Source organism: Pangasianodon hypophthalmus, chromosome 21 (genome assembly GCF_027358585.1).
Source record: "Pangasianodon hypophthalmus isolate fPanHyp1 chromosome 21, fPanHyp1.pri, whole genome shotgun sequence".
In the NCBI taxonomy this organism is placed as follows: Eukaryota; Metazoa; Chordata; class Actinopteri; order Siluriformes; family Pangasiidae; genus Pangasianodon; species Pangasianodon hypophthalmus.
Window position 1 is genome coordinate 16,923,969 of NC_069730.1, and position 26,530 is coordinate 16,950,498.

General features: G+C 36.6%; 3 protein-coding genes across 4 annotated transcripts; 2 read left to right on the forward strand and 1 right to left on the reverse strand.

Moving 5' to 3' along the window:
* Positions 1 to 839: 839 nt before the first annotated feature.
* abhd4 (abhydrolase domain containing 4, N-acyl phospholipase B) lies at positions 840 to 7,866 on the reverse strand. Its single transcript, XM_026925338.3, has 8 exons — positions 7,401 to 7,866; positions 5,947 to 6,035; positions 5,690 to 5,794; positions 5,188 to 5,476; positions 4,160 to 4,344; positions 3,943 to 4,054; positions 2,333 to 2,519; positions 840 to 2,157 (listed from the first exon to the last, which is right to left on the reverse strand). Exons 1-8 carry the CDS (start codon positions 7,421 to 7,423, stop codon positions 2,068 to 2,070), a joined length of 1,080 nt encoding a protein of 359 aa, XP_026781139.1. The 5' UTR covers positions 7,424 to 7,866; the 3' UTR covers positions 840 to 2,067.
* Positions 7,867 to 8,069: 203 nt separating this feature from the next.
* On the forward strand, positions 8,070 to 10,816 carry LOC113533288 (dolichyl-diphosphooligosaccharide--protein glycosyltransferase subunit dad1-like). The gene is made up of 3 exons (XM_026925339.3): positions 8,070 to 8,665; positions 8,855 to 9,023; positions 10,615 to 10,816. Exons 1-2 carry the CDS (start codon positions 8,455 to 8,457, stop codon positions 8,983 to 8,985), a joined length of 342 nt encoding a protein of 113 aa, XP_026781140.1. The 5' UTR covers positions 8,070 to 8,454; the 3' UTR covers positions 8,986 to 9,023; positions 10,615 to 10,816.
* Positions 10,817 to 12,482: 1,666 nt separating this feature from the next.
* On the forward strand, positions 12,483 to 26,000 carry LOC128317128 (polymeric immunoglobulin receptor-like). 2 transcript variants are annotated; one of them, XM_053227437.1, is made up of 10 exons: positions 12,483 to 12,637; positions 14,732 to 15,076; positions 16,495 to 16,576; positions 16,792 to 17,015; positions 17,625 to 17,685; positions 17,864 to 17,943; positions 23,018 to 23,338; positions 23,432 to 23,740; positions 24,145 to 24,169; positions 25,341 to 26,000. In XM_053227437.1, exons 1-10 carry the CDS (start codon positions 12,538 to 12,540, stop codon positions 25,372 to 25,374), a joined length of 1,581 nt encoding a protein of 526 aa, XP_053083412.1. In that variant the 5' UTR covers positions 12,483 to 12,537; the 3' UTR covers positions 25,375 to 26,000. The 2 variants fall into 2 exon arrangements, with proteins under 2 accessions (XP_053083412.1, XP_053083413.1); XM_053227438.1 differs by lacking the exon at positions 24,145 to 24,169.
* Positions 26,001 to 26,530: the final 530 nt, after the last annotated feature.

Below are 26,530 nucleotides of genomic sequence, written 5' to 3' on the forward strand. Positions count from 1 at the left end.
TAACAGTATAAGAACAGCAGGTTTTCTCAGCCTTATAATAAATCCATTTAAGAAAAATTGTTACTAAAGATGTTATTTAAGATAAATGTATAATAGTTGATATGGTCACGCTTTCATTGTTGTAAGGAGACGTTTATTTAACGTTTATGGAAGGAGTCTCCAATGTCAGATAAGTTTTCTGACAAGGGAAAGTCTTCAGGACAGAGGAGTTTGTGCTTTCTGGTTTCTCTGATTTTTTTTTTTTTTTACTATGACCAGCTGTGTCTTTTGTCTTGAGAGAGAAAAATGAGTGGCTGGAATGTAACCATTGTCAAGTTACTGTGTATAAGTGGAATAAAACACTTTGGGACATTCTGCTACAGGAAAATAATCAACGACGGGGTGGTGTCATGTGGCTGTTCCATAATAAATATTCCCTGTTTTTTCTCAGTGCTACTTTCGTATAAATAAACACAATAATCTAGAAGCATATGCAGTTCAGATGACAGGAAGCTTCATGCTGTAAGTGCCTAAGACTTCCGAAAAGCTGTTCAGCATGTAGAGCTGTGCTTTAGCACAACACACAGCCGACGACCGAAAAAATGACTCCAGCTGCTACAAGGAATCAAATTTGAGGAAGGTTAAGCAAAGTAACCCAAGACAAAATATGGATGTATTATAAAAGTGACAAAAAAACTTAACTTGTCTTCTCCAAGTTAAAAAACAGAGTATTCAGAGGAGTTACTTTCGAGCAATTAGATACTTTAAGATCCTCAAAAATGGACCTACAGTGGACCTACTTGTAGCCATCTTGTGGATAATGCAGGTACTACAATTAAACCCAACACAAACAAAAGGGGTAAAACATACAAACTGTTATTTTCCAATTTCCGTGTTATAACATACAATAAAACATTACTGTTAAGGATAATCAAACATCATTTTTTTGAACATCAGTTTTATGACCTGCTACCTCGAAATAAAAACAAACATAATCTAAACAGGTAGGATGCAAATCGAAATGGATTGCAAATGGTTACAACAAATTAAAATTAATTAATATTGTCAATGTTTTATAAATATTGCATTTAGTAGTCTTCTAATGCCACAAAAGAAAATCATGTAAACATGGCACAATCACTATAATCCAGTGAGAAAGAAATTTCTGGAACTATTTTATTGTCAAAAGTAATTGTAGTCTCACAATAATGAAGCTGTGATTTTATGAATTGCAAATCTGTAGTCAGAGGTGTAAATCTGCACTTGGGATTTTAGCTATCTTTACTGTAATGCAATATAATGTAATTATACAGCTATAAATCTATTTTACATTATTACAAATCACAAATTATGTACCTACAATTTTGATGCTATATTTGTGTATCACTGTTTATGCTGCCAAACACATGGATTACTCAAGAATTTTGCCTAACACATTGTAATACTGTAACATTTTCCATGGTGAAATCTAAGTGGACAGCTGTGGGCAGTGGGCGGGGCTAAAACCAGAATGTCCTACTACAGTATGTGCAGCTATGTGCTTTCAAAATGTCAAACCAATGAATCAAGCAGGAAGTATGAATGTTTCAATAACAGTTCAAAAAAGGTCATAGAACAAGTCAGCATTACATTCTTGGGGTTGTATTCTTGTGCATAATGTTACACTATGTTATGATGTTTGCATCAAACATTGTTAGTGCGTTTGGCAGCGTCTTGATTTATAATCATAATATAAAAGCTGTTCAAGTTTAATTTAGACTCATAGCTGAAAATGTAAGGACCTGCCTTGTGATTTATGAAACTGACTATGGATTTGCAAACCATTAAATTATGAATTATTTGTACCATTACCTTTGACAAGAGATTAATTCTGTAGAAATCTCTAAATGATGCGCAGTCCACTAAATCAAAATTATTTAAAAAAAAAAAAGTAAGAAGTGTGTAAGTAAAAATCAAGGCCTCCCATACATGGAGCTAATTAAAGCCTTAGATTATGAAACTTCATCTGGACACACACAAAAAAATAAGAAACACACAGACACACACACACACACACAATAACTGTCCTTCATTCCATTGTGCTAACATTCAGACAACAGTACTGCAGATGTTCTCCACCACTTGGTTGAACTTCTCGGGCTGGTCTGCATACACGTGATGAGAGGCGTCATCAATCAACTGTGAGAAAAAATAAATAAAGTGGGGCTTTTATCTTAATCCAAATCTCTCTCAAATAGTAGCCTTAACATTTTAGGATTAGAAAATGGATTGTTTTAGGACTAACTAGCTATTTCATTTCCAAATTTCGGCTCTCAGTCATAGCTGAATGAAGTGACCTCTTTGTGTGACTCACCACCACCCGTGTGGGGCTCTTGCCTCTGATTTGGGCAACGTGGGTGCCGGTGGAACTGTCCACCCAGGAGCGTGCGCCGTACACCATGGTGATGGGCATCGAGGATGGCAGCAGGTTCACTCGTTGTATCATAGGCTTCTTTGCCCAGCCAAGAGATCCACACATGGCTCTGAATCCCACCTCACCACTGAGAAGGAGAAAGAGCGGAAGACATACAGAAAGACATACACACACAGAGTCAGATTAAGTAAGTATATAACAAAGAGATTCGAAAACTCTCTGAACAGTATGCTTGAAGCAGTAACCATTAACCAATTAGACATCATTACCAGTCACTCAGTCAATGAGTGTGTTTACATGCATGCTAATAATCTGATTATTATCTGATTGTGGCAGATATCAGATAACTGAAGTCGTCATATAAACAGCATACTAAGAAATATTAAATTAGATAAAATTTTTCCTGGATTTCATGAAATAATGGATTTAAGGTCAATAATTTGGTTATTCAGCTCATGTATGTTGTTACCTATCTGGATTTGTTTTCTAAATGTAAGCAGATAGAAATACGATCATCTCTGTCTTCGGCTCAAAATACAGACGTTTCCAAGAAGAACAGCATTGTATGCAATTTGCAACCACAATCACCAAAAGCAACCGATTCTTAATGAGCCAGTAAACTTGAAGCGATTGCTTCCAACCATCCGACAAGAAATACATAAAATATAGGTTGTGCTCTTTCAGAAGATGAAACAATACATAAAATACTAGCATTACTTTCAACAACGGCGTGCTGTGATGCGGCCTGATGTGAAGCGGACATGTACAAAATGTTTTATTCCTCTTATACTACAGCAATTTTCCAACACTGGTTTAATGTTGAGGAACAAGTTCAGTCCTGCTGTCGCTTATAACAGCTATAAACAGTCGTTCCCTCGCCAGCCTCTTTCAGAAAAGCGAGCAAATAAATAAATAAATAAATGTCTCACCTTAATCAACAATTCTAGTGGTGTTTAAAATGATCCCTGTAAATGAGCTGTTACTATAGAAACGATAACATATTAGATCGAGCACTTTAGCATAAACCTGTGATTTGTCTTGCAGGTGCCACTACTGTCAGACGTGCTGTTATAGAAAATTAATCAACATCTTGTGACCAATCACAATCGAGAGTTCAAGAGTGCTGCGGGATAAAATATTTTAACCACTCTGACGTAATCTACTTTATTTAAAAAGTAGTGATTCTATCATGTTTAAATAGATTTATCACTAGCGAGGTTACTAAAAAAAATCGGGTTCATGTACATCTGGACTGAGGTTTCATCATTATCTGATCACATGAATTAATCGGATGTAAATACGCCGACCAAATTTTTTTCACAGTTATCAGATTATTTTATAAAGGTAATTGCACACAATGCTGTGTTGTATCACCAGAATCCCGGGAAGTTAGGAATGCTGCAGGATAAATCAATACATAATATAGCCTTTGGGTATGAAAATCTCATCTGACTCATTAACTGTTTTAAACCTGTTCAAACATGCTGCCCTCTACTGGATTCTGAACATACTACAGTTCAAAAGAGAAAAGCGCAGTGATTTGTCCTTACCTGGGTGTTTGTGCGTTACAGTGATAGAGATACTCAGTAATAGTGTTATCGTCAAAAAGATCCTCAAACTTGCTTCTGAAATCAGGCCGGAATCTGTTCACCAGCCCTGGACCTGATCAGAAAAAGTCAACATCATTAACTGAGAAACATTCGATCTATTTACACCAGTAAGGAAACAGTGGGGTTCAATTTGCATGTAATTCTGGCTGCGTCTCACCCCATGGTCCTGCTAATCTGATGATGGCCAGAGGGTTGAAGAAACTCAAGACAGATGCGACTGCTTTCACCCAGCGAGGTGGTCCCGGTCTCTTGACCTCTGGAACCTGACCTGATGAGCCTTCTTGCTGAGGCTGTGGTTTCTCCGGGAAGCCCCAGGGATCCACTAGGATGAGGTGACTGACTCTAACGAACAAGGACAAGACGTACACGTGTTATTTATAGATACATGACCTAGACAGTCATTTTAAATTTGACAATATGACATCCGTCACTTTTAGATCTGTTTACTGATGGCCTTTATATCTGTATGCTTCATGGTTTCCAGCTCTTTCTTGATATTTCTGTTTTATTTTCATACACATTTTAATCAACCTGCTTCCATGAATTTAAGCACAAAAACAAAGTGACGTGTGCCTGCTGCTCGGCTCACATTGCTTAACAAGCATAACAAGCCTAGATATTCGGGGATATTCAGTATCCTTTGAAATTATGTAAATGAACATGTTGTTATGTGCAAAGTAATCTGCAGAATGCAAAAAAAGCAGATTTTGGAAATCATTTAATTAACATGTATAAATATGCTTATGTAATGTGAAAAAAGGGAAATTTCTGCATCTACATGGCTGAGTCAATAAGCAAATTGAATGTTTGTGAGTTTTAATGATTACAAATTGCTCATATTGCCGTATTTTGAGCTGTTAGGTGAACATCAGGCACCTAAAAATGTCACTGTAATTGTAATTAGGTTAAAATCCTGTTTTGAAAATGTTTTTTGATAATGCCTTCATTATGATATAGTGTATTGTATCATGCTTGAACAATCTGATACCTGCAAAATTTTTCTTTCTTTCTTTCTTTCTTTCTTTATTTATTTCTGTCATGAATTTTATAAATCTACCACAAGTTTGAGAAGGGCGCTATATAAATAAAACTTTATTATTATTATTATTTATTTATTTATTTTTATTATTATTATTATTATTATTATTATTGTTGTTTAAAATTATACAATGATCATATTAGTACCTCTCAGGATACTGGATGGAATATGATGTTGCTAGGTAACCTCCTAGGCTGTGGCCCAATAGGATCATGCGCTCCAACCCCAGGCTCTGCCTCCACTGTTCTATGGAGTTGACGAACTGCTCCTCAGCTAATGCGGCGTCGTTGGGGAAGGCAGGACGAGAGCTGCGCCCGAAACCAAGCAGGTCAAAGGCATAGATGGGACGCGAGCGACTTAAAGCATCCAGGTTTCGGACCCAGAGGCCGACGCCCCCTCCAAAGCCGTGGACCATCACAAGAGGGATCTGAGAAGCTAATAAAAAGAACATAAGCAATGTGTTATAGAAGGAGTATATAACATTAGAGGACTGTTTAAACCAATTCAGTAATTTATGATGATTGATCAATAATATGCTGATGAATAAAAAAGCTGGGATGAAGTCTATTGTCTTTGTAGGAGTCTAGATTTGACTGAATCACAAAACTCACCTTATTACATATAAAACATACTATATGAGAGCTCTACCTTGGTCTGAAGGTTTGCGTGCTGCCTTGCTGCTCACTGTCAGGGTCCATATTCTGTTTTGATTTGGCAACGTGACAAATCTGGACCATAATTCATTCTTAATACCTTAATAAAGACAGTAAGGAGAGATGAATAAACAAGCATGATCTGTACCAATGTAAAGAAATTACAGCTATTTTATTGAAAACAATACCAAATCACTAATGTCAGACTACAGCCAGGTAAAAAGAAGATATTTTCTGGCACAGAAAACTTACAGGCAAGAATTTTAGCCTCTGCACTCTTCAGCAAGGACATAGATGTCGGCTGCCAAGATGGCCACCAGGACCAGTTCCCAGAGTTTGGCCTAAAGAAAGGAAAAACAAAGGAAAAGTGGATGAAGAAATAAATAGATGATGAGTCAGTAAGGCAAAAAAGCACACTCTAGTCCTGAGTCATGCTCCACACCTTTATTTACTTTATTTTTACACACACATCGCCTAGTCAGGTTCTACCCAGTGCATCAGTGATACATTGACAGCAAGACACTTGTATAGCTTTGTAAAGCTTTGTATGCATTGGGTTTGTTGTTGGGATAAATGATTAAAAGTTCAGATATAAAGATTTTTTAGATCATTTGAACCTTTATTGAGTATTTCAACCAACCACAGAGAAGTAGTAAATTAGCATATTTTCCCTCAGTGAGAAATATTTTATTATATTTAATTCCAGTTGAATATTTAATCTACACTGCAAATAATAATTCATTTAGTGCAATTACATATCCAAAATATTTGTGTTATATACATATCCCTGTTAATAATTTACTGTTTTTTAAATTTTGTAGTAAATGAATTTTTAGTAGAATTTTTAAGTCACATTATTTTGTGTAGCTCATTGTTAACCCTGCTGAAAAAAAACAAAACATTAGAAACCCTCATAGAATTTGTAATGGTTTTAATGGCTATAATGGGAGTTGTATTGGTTTTAATGGAAACTGTAATGGTCCCTGTGGGTCTCTACTGGTAATTTATTGCCTTGCATTGGTGGCATATTATGTCTTGTGGGTACCATTAAGGACGAATAATGATAACGGTAATGGTTTTAATGGTTAGCTGATGGTTTGTAATGGTATTTGTAGTGGAAACCATTAGAATTTCTGTGATGGTTTCTATTCTTTTTTTCTGCAGGGAAGTCTCCTGGATCTACATTTTTCGAGACAGTATTGTCTTGTTTAAATACAGTGACATATTTTATGCCTATTACTGCACATGGCTGTAAGTACTGTATGAGTATAGTATGAGTATTATATAAGTATAGCTTGAGTATAGTATAAGTACTGTATGAGTATAATATCAGTATATTACAAGTAATGTATAAGTATTGTATGAGTATTGTATTAGTATAGTATGAGTATAATATGAGTATAGTATGAATACTGTATGCGTATAGTATGAGTATAGTATGAATATTGTATAAGTGTAGTATGAATATTGTGTTAGTGTAGTATGACTCAGCACTAAAGATGCCTAAAGTAAAGACCATAGACTGCCAGTTGAACAAGAATAATCAATATTCTTAACACTTAATTATAGCTAAAGGTTTGTATCCTGATTAAAGAAGGCTCGATACATTATCATCATCATCATCATCATCATCATTATTATTGATAAGAACAACAACAACCAGCACCACCACCTCCACTACCTGAGACAACATGTTAGTTACTTACTCTAATTCATTCTCGTCTTGCATTCTGGCTCTCAGAGGACCAGCTGTTGCTGAAGAACATTCCAGAAATATTAAATAACAATCTGTTCGCCTATACCCTTTATAATTTTCCAGCTGGGAATCAGAGGAACAAAAGGTTACCGCGTTACAGTAGTAACTTCACACGCTCTTCTTATGTAACCTGGACATTTAACAGTCAGCTGACTCCAGATGTCACTACAGACAGCAGCCTTGCGTTGTTGCTGTTGTTTGTTTTTAAATGCAGAATTAAATTAATTAATTATATGACTGAAGAAATAATAGATGGCTAAATTGTTTTGTGTCAGTGTAAGATATAGGATATGTATCTTTTTTTGTTTTTTAATTCCTCGAAAATTCAACAACATATCCCGGAACTATAATTCTGACAAATGTTTCCATAGAGGACGGAAGTATTGTTGTAACACATTCTGAGTCTCAATTCGCCTATTATCCGTCATAAATAGTATCCGAGATTAGAATTAGTGCGTGCCAAATCAAAAGTACCCGGATGGTCTACTACTTCCGGTAGATTTTCGAAATTTGGATCTTTTGACACTTTTTCAGCTAATATTGCCCACAACTCTTTGCGCCAGAGAGGAGGAGTTTTGTGACAGTTTGCTTCACTGACATGCAAGGAGAAGTTTATTTACGGTGACCGTGCGTAACTAGGCAACAACATCCTCTTCCGGTACATGACGCGTTAGTTAGTATGTAGCAGTACTTGCATACTCAAAAGTATGCACTTTTTCTTCACCGAAAGAGTCCATAATTTTAGTGCAGAGTATAAATAAGTGAATTGAGACGCAGGGACATACTACGTTTCACTCGCTTTAAAACGTCATTGGCTGAATTACTGGGTTGAGTCCTAAATGTTTTTAGCAGATAGTGCACTACACACAGCGTAGAGGTCCTTTATGTCACTCCCTAAATAGTGCGCGAGTATAGGAAGGACGCTATTATTTGGAACACAGCCACTCATTTACCTTACGCTTTACCTGTAGGAAGATTTAAGCGGCTGGTTAGACGCAGAAACAATGGCTATTAATGTGTTTTCGGTGTTGTCGCATTTTTTGGAAGAATACGCGACCGGCACGCCGACTAAACTCAAAGTAATAGATGCATATTTGCTGTACATGTTACTGACAGGAGCTTTTCAGTTCCTGTACTGCCTGCTGGTGGGGAGCTTCCCGTTCAACAGCTTTCTGTCAGGCTTCATTTCCTGTGTAGGATCATTTACTCTTGCAGGTGAGTTCTCTAGATGTCCTGGTTTGTAGCATAGTGATTCCAAATATCTAATATATATGTTATTATCATTTTATTTTTATTAAGATAAATCCTTTATACATATCTGATTAGATCAATCCAGTCTAATCAAGTGTTGGTTTATTGTTGTTTATACTTGATACTTCATATTTCTCTTCCCCTTGCTCACAGTGTGTCTGCGCATCCAGGTCAATCCGCAGAATAAAGGACACTTCATGTTTGTGTCGCCTGAAAGGGCTTTTGGTGACTTCCTGTTTGCACACACCATCCTCCACCTCGTAGTGGTCAATTATATTGGCTGAATGAAGTTCACCTTCTTACCTGGTGCTACTTTTTGCAGGTATATAGTCTGTCATCACAGCTGTACTCATATACACCAGGTTGCTGTTTAATTAAACAGACCTACTATTATATAGGTGCACATTGCAGCTATACACATACTGACTGTAGTAATTGTGTGTTAACCATCCACTAGCTCGGGGGCGTCCAGTCCGGCTCTGCAGGTTTAAATTCCAACCAAGCAGGAGCCACACCTGAGACGTGATTGAAGCATGTACTCTTAACTGCAGAACAAAAAGTCAGGGGGTGGAGTCAGACCTGATCCAGCTCCTTGGACCTGATCCAGCTTCTTGGACTTGATCCAGCTACTCTTATCTGGGTGAAGTCAAGCCAAAAGTCAGGGGGTGGAGTCGGACCTGATCCAGCTCCTCCTACCTAGGCGTAGTGGAGTCAAAAGTCCAGGGGGTGGAGTCAGACCTGATCCCGCTCCTCCTACCTGGGTGGAGTCAGACCTGATTCAGCTCCTTGTACCTATAGGCGGAGTTGAGTCAAAAGTCCAGGGGGTGGAGTCGGACCTGATCTAGCTTCTCCTAACTGGGTGGAGTCCAGGGGTTGGAGACAGCTTGATGTGTTTCCATCTGAAAATGTGTTGTTTCATGTTGTAGAGTGTTGTGTGGGTTAAAGGTTGGGGGTTATGCTTATAGAAAGATTACAATCAGATCTGGCTCCACCCCCTGAACTTTTAGTTCTGCAGTGAGGGCTATCTCGATTGAGGGCCAAGATGAACTGAAACTGGTGGAATCAGATATGGCATCTGCTTGGTTGGAAAGAAAACCCAAAGGTGCTATTTTTAAATAAATATTTTTACTATATTTTAAAAATAACCCTAATTGGAAAAAAATGTGACCTTTATTATATGTTTAACTGATAAAATAGCTACTGAGTGTATACTGTATAGTCATGTTAATCAGTATAAATCTGGTCTTATAGATCTTCTGACTGGTGTGAACCCACTTAGATAAAGTTTGATGTTTAATGTCTTGCCTGGTCCAAAAAGTAAAAAAGGAAATAGGTTCTTTATTCTATGCCCCTCAATTTTTAGTGATCTATATGTAACTCTTTTCTGAAAAGCACTGTGATCATTAATTCAAGATGATTTTGTGCAATGATGCTTGAGATACTAAGCCCATATAAAACAAATAAAAACTCCAAATACATTTCTATTATGATACTATAGAAAGATATTCTAATTGATAATTAAACAATAGGTTTGCAGGGGAAAAACCTCCCTCAATAAATCTCTAATGTATGCACTGAAAAAAAGTAAAACTGGGAGCTGGGAATTTGCATTGCTAATAAGGTAATAAAGTCAAGATGTTCTGCTGACTGTCTCTGAACAGGAGTCAAACACAAGAATATATTTCAGTCCATTTATCCCCCTCTTCATTGTATTGTTCTCCTCACTTTGTATTTTCCCACTTTTTACATTTTTTTCCTATGTACATGGTCCTGTATTGCTGTAAAAAATTTCATTTGATTTGTTTGAACCTAACAGTAAATAATACGCAAGAAAGGCAGCAATTGGAAAAAAAATGACCATGTAAGTATCTTTAGTTTTCTTTAACTAACCTGTAGCTGTTTATCTATTCCAGGTGTGGAGATGAAATATGGAGGCCTTACTGACCAGCAACTGTCTATGAACGACAGCTCATGCCATGAAAATGCACATTGTAATATGTTTAATATTGTTGTTTTTTACTGTTTTGTGCTTGTCCATCTCAGGAATAAAGTTTTCTACCTTTTTAAAAACTGTTACAATGAGTAAATGAGGAATAAAGGTATTTTTAAAAACTATGACTCGTCTTTAAGTGTTTTGTAGTACTGTAGCTTTGTGTGTTGAACTGGCTGTTGAATTCATTACTCTGATTGGTCAGAAGGTGTTAGTTAATTTTCTATAACAGCAGCTCTGACAGTAGCGCTGGCTGCAGAGGAAAAATCATATTTATATTAACGTTTATTGTATGGTGGACGCTCTACAAAATATGTGCAAATTTTCTGTTCTTTGAGGAGATGTTTACTTAGCATGTTTAGTAGGACAGTATGGGAATTACAGCACTTTTATATGTACCATCCAACCAGTAGTCCAACGTCTTAACCAATGAGCTAGCACTGCCCACAATTTCTTCCCTGGTGATGTTCTGCCAGGCCTTTACTGCAGTTGTCTTCAGTTCCTGCTTGCTCTTGGGATGTTTTGCTTTCAGTTTTGCCTTCAGCAAGTGAAATGCATTCTCAGTTGGAATCAGGTCAGGCGATTGACTTAGCCATTGCACATCATTCCACTTCTTTGCCTTAAAAAGTCTTGGATTGCTTTCAAGTACGCTTCGGGTCATTGTCCATCTGCACTGTGAAGTGCTGTCGAATTAGTTTTGAAGCATTTGGCTGAATGTGAGCAGATAATATAGCCCTATACACTTCAGAGAGCAACCTGCTGCTTTTGTCAGCAGTCACATAATCAATAAATACAAAGGATCCAGTTTCACTGGCATCCACACCATAAGATGAGGTAGTATGCTTCAGATCATGAGCAGTTCCTTCCCTTCTCCATACTCCTCTCTTCCCATAATTCTGGTGCAAGTTGGTCTTTGTCTCATCTGTCCATAGGATGTTGTTGCATAACTGTGCAGGCTTTTGTAGATGTTTTTGGGAAACTCTAATCTGGCCTTCCTGTTTTTGAGGCTTACCAGTGGTTTACACCTTGTAGTAAACCCTCTGTATTTACTCAGGTGAAGTCTTCTCTTGATTGTTGACTTTGACAAAGACACACCTACCTCATGGAGGGTGTTCTTGATCTGCTGTTGCAAAGGGGTTTTCCTTCGCAGGGGAAAGAATTCTTCTGTCATCCACCACAGTTGTTTTCCGTGGTCTTTCAGGTCTTTTGGTGCTCTGAGCCCACCAGTGTGTTTTTCCTATTAATAATGTACCAAATAGTTTGATTTGGACACCTAATCTTTTTGCTATCTCTCTGATGGGTTTATTATGATTTTTCAGCCTAATGATGGCTTGCTTCACTGGCAGTGACAACTCTTTGGACTTCATATTGAGCATTAACAGCAAAAGATTTCAAATGCAAATTAACTCTAGATCTTTTATCTGCTACTTGTAAGTGAAATAATGAGGGAATAACACACATTTGGCCATGGAACAGCTGAGCAGCCAACTGTCCAGTTACTTTTGGTCTTTTAAAAAGGGGGCCCACATACTGTATAAAAGTGCTGTAATTCCTTCACTGTTCACCGTGGGTGTAAAAACCCTCAGATTAAAACTGACAGTCTGCATTTTGAGACCATATTCATTAATTTCAAATCCAATATACTGTGGTAGACAGCTACAAAAACAATAACTTTGTCAATGTCCAAATATTTATGGACCTGACTGATATATGTATATATAATTTGTTAGAAAGGCCACAGAAAGTGGTTTAAAAGAAGAGAAGATTGTGACCTGGAACACAAGCAGTTAAAGAGTTCTACACATCTGGCACCGGATTCAGCCAGAAAGGAAGTGAAACTAAGTGCATGGTTCTCAGAAGAGCTGCTCATGCACGAGTACGTCCATTAACACACAGCAGGATGACTTCTCTCCTTTTTCTCGGTGTTCTCCTTCTTCAACTTCCAGGTTAGATTTCAGTTTTTCTAAACTCTGGGAGCAGATGTTTGGCAGAATTTGAGAAGCTGAGTTGGTGCATGCTCACTGGGAAATATTCAGACTGGGAAAAAGGAGGCACAGATTTAAGGAAACATTAGCTTTGTTGTGGTTCAGCAAAACGATGATTTAGTTCTCCAGAATCTTGTATTTTACCACTTTTTTCTATTAATCCTTCTTTAATCCATCTATGAAGGAAACATTTTTCTTTGTTAAATGTAGTTGCCATGCATTTTAGCAAATGGGTTTTTTGTATTATTAGCATTAGCATCATCATTATTATTATGCAGCATTGTTAAAAAATGATAGAAAAGTGAATACACTGCTAAAAATGACATCTTAGCAAGTGAAAATATCTTGAATATAGTCAAATGTATTTTGTATTTCCTATTATAAGATTACAAGAAACCAAATGTATGACTGTTAAACCTGTGTTGTTCTGTTGGCAGATAATTTTTCTAATTTTAAGCAATTAATCCTAGAAAGAAGCAAAATTAACTGCCTATAGAATAAACCAATTTAAAACTGGAATAAGGTGGAATAATCTTATATTTTATTTATAATAATCTCATAATAAGAAATACTAAATACATTTGCCCATACTCAAGAATTTTTTTGCAGTCTATAAGTCATTGTTATCATAATAATCATTCTAATGACACCCCTGATCTTTCACCTGATTATTAGAACCTTGAAAAAGGATTGAAAACAACAAATAAAACATTGAGTTGAGCAACCTGAGTGCAATCAGCTCTTCTAGTGCTCTATTTCACCACTCAGAGCAATGACCTCATGCTTTTGTTTTGCCTAAAACAGAAAAAAGCGTTCAGAATGAGTCATTCAGGAAGAGGGTTTGGGATTAGTTCAGTGAGTTTATTTTCATACATTTTAAGAGGGAAATGAAAGATAACTTTCTAACTATCTTTCGATCACTGGGTAAAAAGAGAAAAAGTATAGGTATTGGTAATGGTATTAAGCAGAGGCTGTCAAGATGTCTCTTACCAGTGATACGGCATGACTTCTAGATTAATCAAATGAAACATGCTTCATAATATATGCTACTGTATTAAATTAGTTGGTATTTGGTTGAAAGCTGGAGTAAATTACATTTAAGTTTATTTTTTTTCAGTATACTAAGAACAATATGTGTCTTTTTTGTCCTTTGATCCAAGGTTAATTTTTTCCCCAAGTTTACCCAACCAGTTACTGTTTATCTCTGCCAGGTATCAAGGCAAAATGGAGGTTTTATTGATCAACTGGCAATGTTAATACAAATAGTCATAATAATAATTGCAGCCTTACTTCTCATAATCTATCCATCTGACCAACCAACATTTTAAAAAATCCTTTAAGGGAACAACTGTTTACATGAAACTACAGGCTTTTCTTATTAGTTTTACTCAGAGGTGGAAAATACTTGAGTAATGGTATTTCTTTACTCTACTTTCTTGAAGATTTGTACTTTACTATTAATGCATTATTATTGTATTATTGAAATTTAATACTTGTACTCTTACTCAAGTAAATTTGCAAGAGAAATACTCACTAAAAATATCAAATGCCATGAGCTGCTATGCCAGTTTAGTTTTTTAAATTTTAATACATTCAATCAAGAGACAAACTTCAGTTAGCTTTAAGCTTGGTGAAATTGCTTGCTAGTTTTGTTTTGTTGCTAATGCTGCCTTAGCATTAATTCCAACAACGATATTATACATTAGCTAATCAGCAAGCCAAATTCTAGGTTTGTCTAGAATTGAATAAATATTTAATAAAATAAATAATATTTATGTCTAGATTGCATATTTTTGATCTCTAAATAATATTTACTTTTACTCTTGAATATTGGAGTTTGTTTAAATATAGATACTTTCACTCTGACCTTCACTCAAGTAGACATTAGACTCGATACTTTTACTTTTAAGTGAGATTTTGACACTCACGCATACTTCTCAGTACTTTTTCCACTACTGTACTTAATAAATATGCTTTTATATGAAGAACTGAATAATTAGCTTTGTGTTTAGGGATTAATATGAACCTTGGCTTGCTTTTTGTCCTTGGCTGTAGGTGTCCTGTGCACTGTGACCACAGTGGGAGAGTGGACAGTGTTAGAGGGTCAATCGATCATTGTCCCCTGCCATTACAACCCTGAGTACACTCCGAATGTGAAGTACTGGTGCCAGGGCCCCATGAAGGACTTCTGTACCACTCTGGCACGCACAAACCAGCCAGAATCTGCTCCATCCTCAAAAGCGAGAATAACGATTGCTGATGACCCGAGGCATTATGTGTTCACAGTGACCATGCGTGAGCTGAAGGAGAAGGACTCGGGCCGGTACTGGTGCGGCGTGGAAATAGGAGGGATATGGAACAAAGATAGCACCACGTCATTTTATATAAGTGTCATACACGGTTAGTGGGGGAAGCTGATTTAATTTATATCTGCCTGGTCTGAATTTTCTATAACAGCAGCTCTGATGGTATTTCTCACTGTATTTCAAAACACAGGTTTATATTAATGCACTTATTGTAATATATTTCTATAGGATCAACTAACAATGGGCCTCGTTTATCAAACTGAATATGAATGGATTTATTCATAGATGGTTCATATGAGCCACACAAGAAATTTGGTATCCTGTAAATTTGGAAAAATGTACATATCCTACTCATGCTCCTGAGTGTGCTTGGACTACTATACTTTTATACATGGAATATATTGTCACATTTAAATTGCTTATTTTTATTACTTTTACAACGTTTAGCAGACGCCCTTATCCAGAATGAACTTATAGAAGAGCTTTGGAGTTTCTATCAAAAACACATCCTCATACCAGTTCACTATGTCAGGGACTAAGAATAACATTGAGAACATTTTGTGAAAACCAGTCATTTTATATTATTGGCATTAAAGATTATGAAAAATAAAGAAAGCAAGCCAACACAAACCCATAAATTAGGCCAAATAATACTGATCATTCAGTTATAACAAAAGAAATGGCGCTGTATAAATGGAGGACTGGCCAGTCTGTCTGCGCAGAGCCATAAACAAATGCCTCAGCTGATGGAAGATTTAGCACTAATTTATTATTATTATTATTATTATTATTATTATTATTACATATTTTTGTTGGCATAGAAGTGAGTCAAAATAAATTCCACTTCTGCCTTTCAGCCTTTACCGTCATTGTTCATTTCGTGTTCCCAGCAGTCTGTGTGTTTGATCATATAAGGAGTTTTGTAGGCGTCACTACATGCAAATGAGCTGTGTCAGGAATGCACTTTACACTTTATGGGTGATCAACACATACATGCAAGTACAAAGAAAATCAGCATTCTCCAAACTTTTGTAAATCCAGCAGAAAACTTCAGTTCAGTTTGGCTTACACAAATATTTACACACAACTTTAAGCAAGAGATTGATAAAGGAGGCCCATTTAGACTTGTGTGGCGGATACGCAACCTAAATGTATTAAAAATGTGTGTAATTGTTGCTGATGTTTTCTATGAGCAGATATTTATTCAGTATTTTTGGAAGGAGTCTCCAGTGTCGGCCTGTCGATAAAGCCGTAACTTTAATGTCAGATTGTATTTCATTACCCAGTTAAAATATAGGACTTTTACCAGTAGTGACAGTGAAGAAACTGCTAGTCAGGAGACAGCAAACAGATTTTTGGTGACACCATTTTGGTTTCTACAATAACAACTAATAGAGAAACAGTTATGATGTGTTTCTTACTTCAGTGGCTCATACAGTTTACAGTTATTCTCCAAGACCTTATAAAGACAATATAACACTCATATTAATTTTTTTTTGTTTTATATTGTAGGTATGTCAGTAGCAAACAATGAAGTAAGTGCTGAGGAGGGTGGCAGTGTCACTGTGCAGTGCCTCTACAGTGAGAAACACAGGTACTGCACTATAGTTAATATATTTGCACATTTCTCACTGCAACTGTTGTTTCAGACATACTATACCTCAGGATTGCAGTCCTCCAGCCAGTCCCTAGTTTTGTTCTATTCCAATTACAACTAGAACAAAAGAAACGCATGGTGCCATTAACACATCACAGTGATTGCACAGTGATTTTTTTTTTTTTGAAAGTGCCCTTGTTGTTTTCCATTAGGGAGAATGAGAAGAGATGGTGCAGGAGTGGTGACATAAGCTCCTGCAAGGGTACAAGCAACGGGACGTTCAGCAGTGAATCTCTGCTCATCAGCGATGACAGGAAGGACACAGTTACCGTGACGATGAGGCGTCTGGAGAAGCGGGACACAGGATGGTACTGGTGCGAAGCTGGCGAGCACCAATTGTCTGTTTATGTGTTAGTCACTCCAAGATCAACCACAAGTATGTAATAGGCCCACACACACACACACACACACACACACACACATTTGAGTATGATAAATAAACCATTATTTTCATGGGTTAATTATTTAGAGTAAATGACTGCATATCTGATAAATCAAAGATTCTTTTTAAATTGTATATTATAAGTCCAGAAATATTCTATTTTGACCTTATAAATTGAAATCCAGAAGTTATTGCCTAGGACTTAAAAATCTTAGGAATGCTCAGAAAAGTCACTCAAAATACACTCAAAAAAGACTTGACGAGACATTGCACCATCACAATATAAATACACAAACTAATCCGAAACACAGAACAGGTGAACACAATAGGATAACAAACATAACAACAAACAATAACAACAAACAAACAATAACAGGACAGGGGATGGAGAGACAGGACAAAAATTGAAACAAAAACTGTGGTGAGCTCAGAGAGGGGGAAACAGTGACACTAATAATAAAAAGTAGTTATTTCTAATAATAATAATAATAATAATAATATTCTCCAGTATAAATTCAGTGACAATAAATCCATTAACTTTATCACAGTATTATTGTTAGGACTTTTTCAGCATCATTTTTTGTTTCCTCTGTTTTCCTACAGCTGCCTTGGATGTAAAAACACAACAGCATCTGTCCGAGGTTAAAGCTCAGAACTCCAACAGGTGAGTAAAACCCTGTACATACATGTAATGCAGTATGTTACTTAACCAAGTGATTTGTGACAAACGACTACATCGAAAATATAAAGATGCACTTTATTTACACTCACTGCAGGTATTGGTTTTGCAGAATTCACAGTATTTACTTCAAGTACTCATATTTACGTCTGTTGTGTTACAGTCACAATGTTCGGCAGTCTCTTCTGATAGTGTGTGGAGCTCTGTTGTTCTTGGTAACATGGATGATATGGAAGCGATTTAGTAAGTTCCTAAAAATTTCAGTTCAAATCTAGTCTTATGTTCTAGGAGTTTAGACGTCATGCATCACCTGGTATACATTTTTATATTTAAATTGACAAGACATTGCCCTGGCTTTCTCCCTATTGTGTAGACTTCTGACTGTGACCAACCTGTCTGCTTTAACTACAGTGTACTAGCAACAACACTAACTAATATATTGGCATCTTTCTCACTAACTGCTATCTTATAGTACATATCAAATAGACTGTTTTTTTTTTCATTCGTAGTTTCACTTTTTAAAGTTCACTGAACAAGTTCCTGTTTCACTTATGTTACAGCAGCTATAAAGAGTCATTCACTTACCAGTGTCTCTTTTTTCTATTTTTCTTGAAATTAAAAAGACAAAATATACATCTTGTCACACTAATGAGAAACCACAAAAGTCATTTTCCCCTGAAGACGCCACGCAAAAAAAAAAAAAAAAAACCTTATTTGAGTTTGCTTCACTTATTCTTTGTTACACTTACACTTACGTAAATCTACAAAGTTAAGTTTAAAGAACTATATAAGTCGATTTTGAAGTGCTCTTTTGTTTATAAGGCTATGTTAAAAATAAATCAGCTCACTCACTCTCAGTAACTGCTTTATCCTTATCAGGGCCACGGTGGATCCGGAGTCTATCGCGGGAACACTGGGCGTGATGCGGGAATACACATTTTTGGGACACCACTGTATTGCAGAGCACCATACACACACATTCACACACTCATTTGCAACTAGGGGCAATACATCATAGACACTCCACCTACAGGCATGTTTTTGGGAGGTTGGAGGAAACCGGAGAACCCGGAGGAAACCCACACTGACACGGAGAGAACATGCAAAACTCCACACAGACACAAAGCTGACACCAGGATTGACTCTGGGATCCTGGAGCTATGAGGCGCAAACACTACCCTCTGCACACAACACTACCAAAATAAAACAGCTGTAAAATATATATGTGGGTGGGGGGTGGGTGTGTGTCTTATTTTATTTGATTAGTATCCGTGAACTATTCATTAATGGTCAAGCATTAAAAATTACTGTTGTTGCCATTTAGTCATGATAGTCTCTCCTTTATAAGGAAGGGATTTCATGAAACTGGATGTTTACAAATTTGACCTGAATACCTCTGGCCTGTATTTCTGACTATTTCTGAACTAACTGAATTGAGGTTAAGTGAAAGTACACAACAACTAGGATTTTTTGTATGTAGTGTTAAAAAAAACTCAATCACATGAGTTGTGCTTACTTAAAATTTCACACACAAAAATGCAGCAACTCAATCAGATTGAGTTTTTCTAACAATGTTCAGTTATCATAATCTTATTCCGAAAAGTGAATTTGTCACTTAAATGCATTTGAGTAATGATTACTCATTTTATTTCGTCACTTCCAGTGTTAGGTTTTTCAGTGTGTGATTTGACTTGCAGCCATCACTACTGTCAGAGCTGCTGTTATAAAATCAAATTATACCACAGTGCTGTTGAATTCTTGATACTGATTGGTCAGAAGATGTTGATAAAATTTCTATAACAGCAGCTCTGACAGTAGTTCTGGCTGCAAGGTAGTTTTTTCTGTGTAGAGATGTTTATTTAGCCTTTTTGTAAGGAGTATCCTTCTGTAACAGTCAGAGGTAAAGCTATAACTTCAACAGAGAGGTGACGGAACGCCTCTATAGCTGATATAACCTAAGAGATAACAGGAACTAACTTGATTCTCATACGTTCAATGTAACTATATATGGGTAAACTAAAAACATAAATAAAATAAAAATTGTAATCATTGGCAAATTGCTGTGGTGTAAGAGGAACAAACCACTTCTATTATAGGAAAATAATCAACTTCAGGGAAGAAAGTCCACTTCTTGTCGTAATGCAACTCCATTCTGTTATTGATTATTTTTCTATAACAGCATGCTCCATCATGTTATATTCCTTACTTATTCAACGTGCTCTGACCAAACAAAATTGAGAACTTAATAGCATTGTGGTAAAACAATGACATAATCTGGTATTATATTCTTCTTGTCGCAGAGAAGACACCTAATCGTAGGAAGCTGGACGAACCTGAAACATGGTGTGTCCCAGATTATGCCACATTTTTTTACACTATACAAGCAAAAGTTTGTGGACACCTGACCATCTGTGAGACTTTTCCAAACTGTTGTCACAAAATTGAAAGCACACAACTGTCTAGAATGTCTGTGTATGCTGTAGTATTAAGATTTCCCATCTCTGGGACTATGCCCATAGCGCAAAGCGAGCTCCTTGAAGACATTTGCCAAGGTTGAATTTTATGGTTGAAATTGAGTTGCCTGCACAGATCCCTGACCTCGACCCCACTGAGAGTCAGGTCTTCTCACCTGACATCAGTGCTCTACTTCAATAATGCTCACGGCTGAATGAACAAATCCCCACAGCCACGCTCCAAAATCTAGTGGAGACCTTTCCAGATGAGCAAAAGAGAACGACTGTATATCCAATGTTCAACTAGCATATATGGGTGTGATGGTCAGGTGTTCACATCCTTTTGACCGTATTTTATAAAGCCATTTTGGACATTTTGTAAGCACTAAAGTTGCTGACATTCTGTCCCCAGGTGTGCCCAAGGAAATATGGAAGCTAGAAAACTCTCCTCTCATCTTCCAGAACACTTTAGCCCATCAGGTCCACATAACTGAGAATGACTTCTTACAATGACATGAAGAAAAGAGACAACTAGAAGACACTAGAGAGTTTTGGTATAAAGAGGCTTAGCTTAAATGAAACCACCGAGCACTTATGACACTTGAAAAAGCCTGTCACATATATTCTTTAGTGACCATTCAACTACATATGATGCAGTTCAAATTCAAAATTCGACTTAATGATGCGTTATGGCTTTGAACAAAGTTTTTCTGTGTACAGTAGTTATCAAACCTGCTTGATGTCTGTTTGTCCAAAAAGGTGGAATGGAGGCGTTTGTCCAAATTCTTTATATGATGACAGTAAATTGATGTAATTAGCAATTTTTAGTGCCTTCTCAGCCTAAACATCATCTCATCTCATGATTAAAAAACTAATGTAATTTGATTAAAATTCCAAAATGCTAATGGTGAGTTTAGCAGCTGTAGCTTATGACTTCATTTGTATGAAATCCAACCAAATCGCTATCATTTTCTGTATCCTCTATAAATTCTTTATTTGGGTTTTTAAATAAGGAATAAAACACGATGGAGTGTGCTGTTATAAGAAACTAATCAGCAGTGGGGTTGGGTTATGATGTGTCTCAGAGTTACTGTGACCTCACTGAAGGTGATTATTTTCCAAATAACAGCACATCCTAAATCATTTTATTATCTTATACCACAGATATTTGCCAACAATAACATTTATTTATTAAAAAACAACAATCCTTTTTGTCCATTTATAGTTACGTTTATTGGTGAATGTGCACAAAACAAGTTAGTTCCTGTTATCAGTTCCTGTTATTTTTGTTGTAAACAGTCTTTCCTCACCAGCTTCTTTCCCCCCTCTCTCCTGAAGATAACAATAAAAAAAAAACATCTTCTCACGGTATCAGGAAACCATAAAGCCCTCTGTCCTGAAGTCTTTGTCACCTTGAAAAATTTTTATTTGCAGCTTTACCTCTGCTTAATACAAAGTGCTGAAACTGGAGACTCCTTCCAAAAATACATAAATGTCTTCTCACAGAAAATTTCATCATATCAACAGTTACACACGTATGTATTCAGTTTATGTGGTGTGCTCACCACATATGCCCCAGTGAATGAGTTGTTACAATAGAAACAATAAATTTATAGGATTAGCACCTTTATATAAACCTCACAGCCACAACTCATGTCCTGTTTCTGAATCTGCAGTGAAATTATGTGTCTATAATTAATGTAATAATGAATCTATTATTGCTTTGGAAAATTTTCAATAAAGTATATCACTAAAAAGCTATTATTAGTCTTCCTTTTTTCAGCAGTGTGAATTTCCTCTTAAAGATTTCTCAATCCTGCATGGTAGGCAATATTAAAAGCAGTAAAGCCAAAGATCAACCCACTCAAATAAACACAGTCAGATAGAAAGTGGATCGCCAGAATCTATCATACACAAGAGCCTGTTATTTTTAGTTAACGTTAAGCTGACATGTAGATGAGGTGATGAATTGTTTGGATTTCAAAGATAAAAAGTTACATTAGGGGGACATCTCGCAAAATAAATGTAATTTTAATGCTGTGTAGTTGTCATGAACTCCCCCCTCACCGCATGGCACGGTTCCGAGTACGACGAGCTCTGCTCTCATCTTTTGTTTGAGTTCACTCCGTGTGAGTTTTGGCTACATTACCATGTGCTTTGGTTGTTGTTTTTTTTTCTGAGTTGAAGTGCTGTGAGCCAGCAATGTTATCGCCTGTACCATGGTTCATTGTTTATAATAGCATGTCTAAATAATCATTAGAGTAATTACTTTAATTACAGTTTTTTTCAGTCAGCGAGGAAGTTAACACTCACACACACACACACACACACACACACACACACACACACCCTGTGCTATGGTATTGGGAAACACAAACCAGAAGTGCCTTAAATGCTACAGACCCAATCGTATTCAACATCAGAGAAAATCTGCAATGCGCTGCCTTTTTATTGTTATTCTTTTCATTTCAAGTAAGTAGATTTTATGGACTCATCTATCACATTTAAAATTCATGTGTCAACTATCAGTAATCTGTTATGTGACTACTGCATTAGCCTCTACAGATACAGAACCAACTACACAGAGGAGTAGGAGGTGTAAAACATTTTATTCAACATCAGAAAAAAATTTGCCATGTGCTGCTTTTTTATTTTAATTCTTTTCATTTCAAGTAAGCAGATTTTTATGGACTCATTGATCACATTTAAAAATTCATGTACAGAGTCATCCATTTTAATATCAAAATGTAATCAGTGAAGTTTTGAATTAATGTGTCAACTATCAGTAATTTGTTATGTGACTAGCAGAAATAAGGAAATTCTCTGAATTGAGTAACAATAGTGTTTTTCTGTTCTGTATGCAGGTGCTGTCTGTCAGGCATCGAGGCAGTTTAGTCTTAAAACTGGAGAATCTGTCACCATCCCATGTCATTATGATAGGAAATATATACAACATAAGAAATACTGGTGCTATGGAAGAACATTCAATTTCTGCAAAATTCAGGCATATGCCAATGACACACAGGGGAAAGTGACAGTGACTGATTACCCAGCTGAGAGTCTCTTTACTGTGACAATGAATAATCTCCAGACAGAAAATACTGGATGGTACTGGTGTGTTGTAGAGATAGGTGGAATAAAGACGCCAGATATTAAAGAAGATCTTTCCATTACAGTGAAATCAGGTATTAGATCGCAAATTGCAAGCTCAATGTATTAAATGTTTTTCATGTTGCTAAATATCAATCATGCATAACTGACTATATATTTGTGTTCAGATCCTGATCTGTCTGTGATGGAGAGCAGAGTGAGAGGTGAGGAAGGAGGCAGTGTCACAGTCCAGTGTTTCTACAGCTCTGCGTATCAGAATACACAGAAGCAGTGGTGCAGATTGAAAGATGGACGCTGCAACACATTTAGGAAGACTGCCACATCCCAGAATTCAGCAGTGCACATCAGTGATGATGGGAGAAGATCCTTCAGCGTGCAGATGAGTGGACTGAAGAAGAGTGATGCTGGCTGGTACTGGTGCAGTGCAGGAGATCTGCAGGTTCCTGTTCACATCAGTGTCTTTGGTGACGTTTCAGGTATTACCGTTATGCACGTACTGTATCTGTAGTACTACGGGTTAAAAATGCTGTCGGGTTTTGTATACTGAGAAGTTCATAGCATGTCATAGGCGGTTGTGTTCTAATAGCACTGTAGTTCAAGTCAGTTCAGGCCACTCCAGCACAAACACTGATCAAGAGAGAGAATAAGAGGAAGAAATTATCATCTTTGGACCTTCCATAACATTGATAGACTCGAACACAAATTTGAAATGGTTCGTGCCTCCAAAATACTGAGTCCTCACAGTGGCTGTTTTTAGTATAAAAAATCAGACATTTAGATTAACACTATGAGTATATGGAGTTCCAGTAGTTCCTAGCTGTCTTACTGTTAGAAATGAGACTAATAATTTTAATTCCTTCTTTATTTTTAACTATGTTAGATTCTCCAGATTCCAAAGAACGCATGTGAGTATAAAAATATTATTAAACAGAGCTGAAAGGAATCAGAGATTAGTATAGACTAGCACTTTATGGTATTGGATATAATTTTAGGCTATGTTCAATTTTTCAATAATGCCTACTAAATTGTATAATTAAACACTACTGTTATAGGGGCGAGTTGAGTTACATTCATGCAGTGAGAATTGTCACTAATGAACAGTTTTGACCACCAGAGGTCGCCAAATGACTCTATGTTGTTGACTTGTAATTACTTTGCTCACCTGTACCTCATTGTCTCCCTGTCATGTGATCTATTAGCTTGTGTATTTAAACCCTGTCTCAATGTCTTTGCTAAGTCTTTGTCTTCCTTTGTGTTGCAAACCCTGTGCCTTTTGTTACTGTTTGGATTACCTGGTCTCCTGAATTTTCTGCCTGCCTCTCTGTTAATAATTTTTGGATTTTCTCTTTGGATTTGTTTGCCTTCATGCTTGAAATTATTTTTTGGTGCTTTTTGTGTTGGCCTTTAGAACCTTTTCATAAATCTTATGGACACTACCTGTTTTGCTCTGCACTTGAGTCTGTATTTTTGGGATTAAAGGCAAGTGCTTGTGTCTAAAGGCAGTATCCCCTGTCTCGGGACACTTTAACACGATAAATACGTCAACCCGGCATCGTGACCTACACACAAGCAATTTGCACAATCTGCATAAAACAGAAAATGGATTTAAGAACCCATCTCTGAATATAAATAAATTTCCCTCTGAAAATACTTCTGGACTTCAGTTGCTGACACTGAATATGTCCCATAGAGAGAATTCATAAGAATCTTATTGATTTTACTCATTATCATCAAAAGTAAACTCATCTTCACCTTCATCCTTTCTCATTTTCCTTAGCTGTCAACATATAAAAGCATTGAAACTTCATGGGCTCCTCAAGTGCTCTTAGAATAATTAAAGGTTTTTTAAAAATTTTTTTTATTACATTTACATTTTACTTGGAACCCTTTCTGATAGGGAAACACTCTGTTGTAGAATCTTTAAACGGTTCCCACTATAGACAACCAGTGAACCATTAAGGGCTGTAAAGTTTCTAAAGGTGTCCAAGAACAGATTTTAGCAGTTCAGATTAAACATTACAGAGTGTGACACATCACCTTGTGCTGTTATATACCCAGATGTGCTTTATGTTTCAGAAAGCCAGTGATGTTCTGCATTGCAAACAGGTGAAGGATGTGATCCTGGTGGTACTGACAATTTATAGAACATTATCTTTGTTTCCATAACTGATATGAGATAAAATGTGGTTCAATGGATTCAACCGCAAGGGACTTCTTTTATTTGGAATATATACAATAATTATACTTATAGTAACTTGTGTTATATCTGCTATTATTGAATAAGGGTAAGATAAGGTAAAAAATTAAATTCTCAGAGTGGTCTAAAGCCATGTAATCAGGTGCTTTTAGCGTCTTTGGTTTAAAATGCTGTATGTATTACTGTGTTATTACAATATAATCACAGCAATGTTATAGTAGCTGTACAGTAAGGACCTCAGATATGGTATACACTGCCAATTCTGTAAATATTTATCCACAGTAACAAGTGGCCTGCTGTATTGAACTGTTAAACACATTTAAAGCATCATATTGATCAAAACACAGTATTTTAGTCTACAATTTACACAAATTCTTCACCCACTAAGACTAGTACAGCATTTACTTTCTTAGACAATGGATATTTTCTGTCATATAGCATCAGACCTATTCATTTTTCCAACAATATATTAGCACTGGATGAAGGAATGTTTGTATTTTACTGGGTAGTTGATTATAATAAAGTTTGTGTTATACTCCGACATGTTTCTGTTTCTCTGATTTGCTAAATGGCTATATGAGATATGCTGAGGTGTGACTGAGTTTCTGGGTGGTCTGGCCTCAATTTTACTCACATCACTTGTAATAAACATCTTTTCATTTTTAGATATATAAATATAAACTGGTGAAATTGAGGCATAGCATCACTGCTGTAATTAAATGCTAACCAGAGCAAACTCTTTTTATACTTCACAGAAGATAATAATGACAAGGGTTTGTTTCCCTGAAACACCATATACAGTAAATTAGTTGTTAAACAACACCAAAATAACAACAAAGTGGGCTTAAAATTTCTCTTATGTCAATTTTTTTTAATGTTGTTTACTTCAGCATTGAACAGGGTCCCTGGAGAACTAGTGGTTAGGCCACAGCGCTCTCGCCACTGTGGCACGGGTTCGATTCCTGGCCAGGGAACCAACCCCTGCCACTGGGGTTACGTGCAACAGTGCGGTCTCAGTGCTGGTCCCAAAGCCCGAATAAAATTGGGGAGGTTTGCGTCAGGAAGGGCA